The 8,735-nt window shown below is 46.1% G+C and overlaps 1 protein-coding gene across 1 annotated transcript in view; it reads right to left on the bottom strand.

Annotated features, from left to right (window-relative positions):
• Positions 1–8,457, bottom strand: part of Tsnax (translin associated factor X) — a 17,430-nt gene extending 8,973 nt beyond the window's left edge. The window contains exons 1-4 of the mRNA XM_021220386.1: positions 8,252–8,457; positions 7,861–7,965; positions 5,559–5,673; positions 1,058–1,188 (exon numbers count right to left, since the gene is read on the bottom strand). Coding sequence (XP_021076045.1) covers positions 1,058–1,188; positions 5,559–5,673; positions 7,861–7,965; positions 8,252–8,267 — 367 coding nt within the window. The 5' untranslated portion in view covers positions 8,268–8,457. The remainder of the gene's footprint in view (positions 1–1,057; positions 1,189–5,558; positions 5,674–7,860; positions 7,966–8,251) is intronic.
• Between the last annotated feature and the right edge of the window lie 278 nt (positions 8,458–8,735).

Raw genomic sequence — 8,735 nt, 5'->3', positions numbered from 1 at the left:
CTGGAACTCACTTGGTAGACCAGGCTGGCCTCGAACTCAGAAATCCACCTGCCTCTGCCTCCCGAGTGCTGGGATTAAAGGCATGCGCCACCACGCCCGGCTTCACAACATTACTTAGGAGCTAATCAATTTATTTTACACATGTAAACATCCCAGAACATGTTAAGTATCAGAGATATAAACTAAGCTAAAACAATACAAAAAATTTTTTAAGATGCAGGGCATCATTCCTTAACCTGTAAACTTCTCAACAACAACAAAAGAAGTCATGGAAATGTCCTAAGTTGCTTATTCCAAGCAGTTAATTGTGCATGTACTTGCCCAACCTTGCCTTTGGACAATTCACAGTCAACTCTCAGCCAAGGTATACTGTTGAGCCTGAGGGTATTGTCTGTGCTCACAGCCCTCTCAGGGAAACCCTGTGCCTACTACCAGCACTGTGCTTAATAAGCACAACTCCTTCAGTTCAAAGCCAGATCTATTTTATCTTCAAGTCAAAGGAACAGCCTTTCAGAGAAATAGCAAAACAAATAGTTACCAATTACATCAGCAGCTCCTTACAGCATCCTACTGTCCACACTATAAATACGTTTATTTTCCTAAGTGCAACTGAAGCAACTTTCTCAGTCACAGAAGCAGCACCACGTGGCTGCTGCACCCTGAGCTTCTGTCCAACGCTTCACTATGAAGTCAGGCGAGGTACTGAGCACTAGTCATGTTATGGAAGGACGGAGAGGTCAAAGCCAACCTCGGCTGTGGGGACTCTGAGGTCAGACTGAGCTGTAAGACCTTGAGAACTTCTCTTTAAAGTTCTTCACATGGAGCCAGCAGATGGCTCAGTGGGTACAGCACCTGCCACCAAGCCTATGCCCTAAGTTCAATCACTGAGGCCCACATGGTGGGAGGAGAAAACTGATTCTCACAAGTTGTTCTCTTACCTCTGCACGTGGGCCACAGCATGCACGCAGGTGCAGACACACAGCTGATTCTTTAAGCCATCAGTACCACTCCACGGGGTGTCAATACAAACCAACACACTGTGCTCCATTCTACTCACCTGTGGTGACGGCTCGATGGAACTGGTGCATGTCTTCTCCTGAGAGCTCTTGGGCTACCTGTAGTATTTTCTGTCTGACACCATCCAGCTTACTTTCTGATTCAGTTAGTATTTCCTCCATATCAGGGGCACTATAAAGAGATTAGGAACCTTGAAAACATCAGCCTTGTGATCAAAACGATAAGAAAAACTGTATTCATAACAATCAGCCTTGGGACTTGGCTGCATCCACCTAAAACAACTAAAAAAAAATTAATAGAGCATGCGAACAATGGTTTCAAACCCTACATCAAGCACACGGCCATCAGGCAGGATAACAATCAGGGTCAAAGACACACCCAATGTCCACCTCACGGCAAGGAAGAGTCCCTCGTGACAAGGTAGGAAGGAAGAACCTAGGCAGCCAAAGTCCTGAGTTGAAAAGTTGAAAGTTTAAGGAGGTCATAAGCTAAGGTCATGACCTAAACATGCAGGGCAGAGAGCAAGAGAAAGTTGCAGAACAGACAGTGCTTGAGTGCTCTGCACTGTACAAGGGACTTCCCCAAGTCTGCAACTGAGTACATGTCACTGCAGACAAGTACAAAACCTGTGGCCACGGGTCCTTGAGGCCACAGAAGAACCCAGAGTGGGCAGGCAGAACAATCCCCACAGCCTACATGCAGCGGGAAGAGCCGACTAACTAGCACTCACTACAGATGTAGAAACACAAGTTCTTCAGGCACCAAGAAAATTATTCCAGATGGAAATTGGAATCCATGTGCCAAGTAGGAAACGACATAAGAAATGGTAACTGCAGGAGCAAATATACAATCTGTTCCTTGTTTCCTGAATCACACTGTTTGGAAGTAAAACAGTGTCCTGCAGATATAATAAAGAGGTAACAGGAACTACCACAGCAGCACAGAAAGCTGGGCTGCGAGGGAAAGGAAACCTCCTCACACACATAAGCTGCTCAGCCTGGGGCAGAGGGACATGTGAGCAGCCCTTATTTTCCAACGGAGTGCAAGAGCTGACAGGCACGTCAACACAGCCCTGAATTCACCATGTTACTGCCATACAGAAGCACGTAAGGCAACTGTAAGTCTGGTATCCATAAGTTTCAGTTAGCCCAGTACTACCTGAGAGAGAATCCAGACTGTTGAGACAAATACCACACACGATTAAGCAACCATGCATACATTCATGCACATGTGCACACGCACACGCACACACACAAAACACACATGAGAGGGGAGCGGGGTACATCTAAGAGAATAAAAAAATTTCAGTCCAGGGCCACTGATGGCTGAGGGAGTGAGGCCCATGCCATGTAAGCCTAAAGACCTGAGGTTAGATTCCTGGAACACAAGTTCAAGTGGAATGAGAGATTCCACTCCACAAAGTTGTCCTCCATCTTCCACATGCAGGTAAATAATACATAAAGTAATTCTAAAAAAGACAATAGTTGCTGGATGGTAGTGACACATGCCTTTAGTCCTAGCACTCAGGAGGCAGAGGCAAACAGATCTCAGAGTCCAAGGCCAGTCTGGACTACAGAGTGAGTTCCAGGACAGCCAGGGCTACACAGAGAACCCTGTCCTAAAAAGCAAACAGTTCTTCTTTCCCTCCTGCTGGTGCCAGCTGCTGGTTGTCAAATGGGCAAGTCATGAAACCCAGGAAAGTGGTGCTGGTCCTGGCTGGATGATATTCCAGATGCACAGCCATCATCATGAAGAACATCGATAATGGCACCTCAGACTGCCCTTAGAGTCATGCCCTGGTGGCTGGAATTGACTGTTAGCCCCCAAAAGTCACAGCTGTCGGGGCAAGAAGAAAAGTCGCCAAGAAATCCAAGATCAAGTCCTTTGTGCAAGTTTATAACTACAACCACCTCATGCCCACGGGGTACTCTGTGGGTATCTCATTGGACAAAACTGTTGTCAACAAGGATGTGTTTAGAGACCCAGCTTTGGAACACAGCTTGGCCAGGCGGGAAAACAAATGGGTTCCCAGAAGCTTCCATTTTATGTATATTTTTGTTTCTGTCACTAAAAATTAAAACAAAAAGATTAGTTGGTTCAGAATGTGGGGAAGTAATTCAGTGGGTTAAGTACTCGCTATGGAACCGTGAGGGCCTGAGTTCAGATGCTTGCACCCTAAATCCCAGCCATGGTGCTGCACATCTCTAAATCTGGTGCTGTGGTCAGAGGAGCCACACAGATGATGACCTCAGAGCCAGTCTGGGCAAAGCAGCAAGCTCTAGGTTCAGTGGAAACACTATCTCAAAAGAAGACGAAATCAGAGAACTGAAGGTGTCAGAAAAAAGCCCTACCCTCTACGTGCACCTGCAAACACACTTACATGCAAACATACATACGAACACACACACTCAATCCAGAATAAGGCAGAAGTCAGTATGGTGGTACACACCTACAGGTCTACCACAAGAGAGGCTTAGGCAAAAGAATCCTGAGTTCAGCTGGACTATAGAGACCATGGCTCCAAAGATGACAAAGTGCTGGAAAGAAGACTCAGATGGGAACGGCAGCTTCACAACAAAAAGGACAAAGGACCAAAAACAGAAAAACAAAAGCAAGAAAAGAAAGAGAACCAAGACCCATCATTAAACATAAGCAATCTTATAAGCACCCCTACTGGCTGTCATAAATTGCCAGAATTGATTTTTAAAATGCAAGAGAAAGTAGATATAGCATTGTTCTGTTTTGTTTTGTTTTGTTTTTAAGGAAGCTGATGTGGTTATGTCCCTAGTCACAGGACTTAGAAGGTGGACACAGGATCGTAAGATCCTGTCTCAAAAGAGACAATCAATGAACAATGGAGCCCATGGCCGGAATGAACTTACAGTTAAAATAAGACAGTACTTGTCAGTAGGTGCAAGGCCCTGGGTCCAATCACCACGCAAAACATCAAAGAATTTTAAGCTATTGGAACGGAATGCTTCAAAAATATTTTGAATGGTGAAAATGTAATGAATTACATTTGTTCTTCACTAAACAAAGATACATCCACCTCCCTAGAGGCACCTGGAATTCATCCTGGCAAGCTGAAGGAAGACAAAGGCTGAAGCAGACAGACACTCTCTGCCTCACACAGGATAGAGAAGCAGAGAGTGTGTGGAGATGAAAAGTTCTGCTGTGCTGAGCATCCACCAGACCTCAGGGCTCTAACCCACTGCCTGCTCTGCGCTGCGCAGGCCACGGTCACTTTGCTCCTCTTTCTTCCAGCCCAGACACCAGAGGAAACCTCCCCAGAAAACCAAGATGGTCCCCCCTGGAGAGAGAAAATGAAAAGCAAACAATGCCACAGGTTCAAAGAGAACCTGTTAAAGAACTAAGCAGCCAACAGTATTGCAGGCTGTTAAGAATACAAAAGCAAACACACTAGTTTACAATAGGAAAAACAAGAACCAAAAACACACAAGACTGCAATGAGTTGAAAACTGAATGAGAAATTAACTGTATTTTCATATCTAATTTATAAATCATCGGATACTTTAATGTAATAGGCTCTAAAACACAATCCAAAATTTAGCATATTTTCCTCAGACTATCCTTATACATCTCATGTAATATACATAAATGTAATATATATATATATTATATGTAAATAAATGATCCAAACACAGTATGAAGTCCTTAGGTAAGATAAAAGAATTTTCCCCTCCTATTTTTAAAACGTTGCTTTTGGGAGCAGGAGAGATGGCTTAGCACTTAGGAGTACATACTGCTTTTACAGAGGACCAGAGTTCACTTCCCAGCACCTATGCAGAGTGGCTCACAACTCCATGGATGTGACACCCTTGTGCAAATATCCACAGACATATACAAACACATTTAAAAATTATTTTTAATGTTATTTTATGTTTATGGGTTTTTGCCAGCATTTACATTTCTGCACCAGCTGTGTGCTTGCTCATGGAGACCAGAAAAAGACTTCAGATGCCCTAGAACTAGAGCTGCAGATGGCTGTGAGCCACCGCATGGGTACCAGGGACCATATGGGCACCAGGGACCGAGGAGCCAGTGCTCTTAACCACTGAGATATAGCTCCAGCCCCAAAATGCAGCTGCTAGGATTAACTGATACTGTTTAAAATTCAGGATATATTCTAATATCTGTTACTTACTATCTGCTGAGATATAAAACATGTAACTACAATGTATCAGAAAATCCATTTTTATTTTTTTAAATTATATTTATATATGGGTGTATTTGTGTATGTGCATGCTCTTCTGTTCAATGTGTGTGTGGAGGTCAGAACCCTATTTATATGTGTGTGTGTGTGTGTGTGTGTGTGTGTGTGTACATGCGCTGTGTGCATGCATGCTCTCCTATTCCAGGACGTGTGTGCAAGTAAGAGGCCAGCTTTCAGGAGTCAGTTCTCTTTTCATAACCCTGGTTCAGAAACCCAACTCAGCGAGGCGATCACGCTCGGAGAAAAGCTCCTTCACTCACTAGGCCACCTCAGCAGCCTCCAAACAACAACTCAAACCTTTACCCACCTTGTAATCCTGTGGAGAAGAAAAATCGTCCTCTTACTTTCCACAGTAATATCCCGGCTTAGTTTCACGAGTCTCTCATATTTGTCGTGCCTCGCGTCCAGCTCCTGCTGAAATGCTAGAACACGTTATGATATCATGAGCATGCATACTCTCTACTCACGCCAGCCGAGCGACAGAAAGAACACATGAAACAATGCGGATGCAGCCAACGCTGTAGTCGCCCGCATCCATGGAAGGCTTAACAAGCAGAACGCAGTGGTCAGGACACTAATTCTCAAAACAGAGTCAGCCAGCCGTGGTGGCGCACGCCTTTAATCCCAGCACTCGGGAGGCAGACAATTTCTGAGTTCCCAGGTCAGCCTGGTCTACAAAGTGAGTTCCAGGACAGTAAGGGCTATACAGAGAAACCCTGTCTTGAAAAACCAAAAAAAAAAAAAAAAAAAAAAAAGAGTGACTGTATACTATCCTACCCATGATGCAAAACCACAGAACTTTGGAATCCCTGTGGTTTTCAGAAGAATCTGTGAAGTGTTTTCAAGTGGCACTGGTTTGTAAATAAATACAACAAGCCACCTCTCTATCCTCTTCACAGTAACACTACCCGTAGGCCAATACAGCCCTGCCTCAGTAATAACACTGATGACAGTAATGACGACCTCTGGATTTTGTCTGACATAATAAATTCAAAGTCGGATGAAACAGAGTTCCTAGCCTCAAAGAGACACAGGTATAAATAATGAGTAATTAAATAAAATATAACAATGATATAAATACATAGAAAAGGGTTAAGGGAAAGATAACATCCTATGAGTGAATGGATGGTGTCTTAGTCAGAGTTTCTATTCCTGCACAAACATCATGACCAAGAAGAGGAAAGGGTTTATTCAGCTTACAAACCATGTTGCTGTTCATCACCAAAGGAACATGGACTGGAACTAAAGCAGGTCAGGAAGCAGGAGCTGATGCAGAGGCCATGGAGGGATGTTTCTTACTGGCTTGCTTCCCCTGGCTTGCTCAACTTGCTCTCTTATAGAACCCAAGACTACCAGCCTAGAGATGGTACCACCCACAAGGGGCCCTCCCCCCTTGATCACTAATTGAGAAAATGCCTTACAGCTGGATCTCATGGAGGCATTTCCACAACTGAAGCTCCTTTCTCTGTGATAACTCCAGCTCATGTCAAGTTGACACAAAACCAGCCAGTACAGATGGGAAGTGAATGAAAGTAACCATCATGCCCAAGAAGCCACTTGAGCTGGGTATCAAAGAGATCACGGTCCACTGGGCTGGTAATGAAAACACTAAGTCAGAAGCAAATCCAAGCTCAAAGAACTATCCACCCATAAGAGAAAGAACAGGAAAACAGCAAATATGTGGGAAACGACCAGCTTGTTTCATTCAGCATTCAGCCATGTCAATATGCTCTCTGTTCAATTATACCTGGTTTCCTCACACGCATGAAGACCACTGTAGGTGCTGTGTTCTTTTAAAACTGTCCACACATTAGCTGGGACCCTTCTCTTTACGAGGTGCAACCCAATTCTTTCTTCCTGAATATGAAGCAGTTTTTACTTTGTGTTACTTTTAACAAATGCAGTGTGGCAAACATCTATATGCCAAAGCCCTTGACTATGATGGCCTATGAAGATATTAACATTAGTAAACAGTAAAAAGTCCCACATAAAAAGCATTAAATGGGGCTGGTGAGATGGCTCAGCGGGTAAGAGCACCCAACTGCTCTTCCAAAGGTGCAGAGTTCAAATCCCAGCAACCACATGGTGGCTCACAACCATCCTTTACAAGATCTGACGCCCTCTTCTGGAGTGTCTGAAGACAGCTACAGTGTACTTACATATAATAAATAAATCTAAAAAAAAAGGCATTAAATGTTAAATAATATGGAAATATCTGCCACGTTCTTAACAACTGCTCTGTATGTAACATCATCTTCACACTTACCATTTACTAGCACATATATTTATATTTAGTGTGTGTTAGGTTGGTTACTACACTAGCAAAACTTATTTTGAGGTAGCACTTTGCACAGAACAGGAACTATTATTAAATCTTGTACATACATGTACACTGGTATTCTTGGTCTAGTAGCTTGGTTCAGTTATCCTGATAGCTGAACGTTCAGAATACAGATTTTTTTTTCAGGGCAGACTTGGCACCAACACAAACCATTCAGAAAAACTAAACCTTACATTAGCAAGGACTAAAGTCCCCCCTACCCCACCCCACCCCCAAACACTACGGCGACACGATCGTTATGGTTCTGATTCTCCTGGTGGAAACTTACATTTGAAGGCCAGCATCACCGGCGAAGACAAACTGGCATCCTTCCCTTCTCTCCTTTGGTTATGTGGGAAGTTGTCATGCTTCCTCTTCCTGAACCCTCCTGGTCCTTAGGTAGAAAAGAAGAGCTGGATGGAGCCCTTGCGGTGACATGCTAACACAGCCCAGGCTTCGTCCCCCGGTACCCACAGGGCCCGACCTCCCCAGTCACACACAGGTCCCCAAACATGTGCACTGCTGCAGGGGTCGCACAAAACGCGGCTCGGGACCCCAGGCACCGGGCTGCGCTCAGGGTCAGTCCGCAGGAACCCTCGGGAGCATGCGATGGCTCGGTGACAGCTGGGCACAAGCGCCAGGCCCAGCCAGCCCCTCCCCTCCACGCGCGGGCCCCGCACCTTCTTTGCCGTTCATGACCGCGGAGCCTCGGTTTGCACCCGCAGGGATCGCAGCCGCCGGGCTAGCTCAGGGAAAGGCCGTCGCACTGAGCCTGTGGGTGACAACGCAGACCACCCTGGTCGCAATAGGCCGCCGCCGGAAGCGGAGCCTTCACGCAGCCTCAGCCGGGAACTGCGTCCGCCGCGGAGTCCCCTCGGCCGCGCACACTTCCGGTCCGTGCCCCCCCCCCCCATCGCCTGGGCGGGCGCGCTCCTGCAGCAGTGCACGTTTCCGGCCGGGCTCCCGGCGCGCTCCCTGTGCTGCACATACTTCCGGTCTGTGTCCCGGCTTCTCCCACGTCCAAGTACGTCCCCGGCGCGCTCCCTCGGCCGCGCGTGCTTCCGGTGTGCCAGGTTGTGGTGCAAGCCGTTAAGTGGTGCAAGCTGTGTAGTGCAGGCGCGGGCAGCGGCCTCGGGTCCCCTCGCCTCTGAGCAGCCTCCTACG

The sequence above is a fragment of the Mus pahari genome, chromosome 20 (genome assembly GCF_900095145.1).
Source record: "Mus pahari chromosome 20, PAHARI_EIJ_v1.1, whole genome shotgun sequence".
NCBI classification, from domain to species: domain Eukaryota; kingdom Metazoa; phylum Chordata; class Mammalia; order Rodentia; family Muridae; genus Mus; species Mus pahari.
Note: the sequence above shows the minus strand (reverse complement) of the source record. Positions and strands in the feature narration are given on the sequence as shown.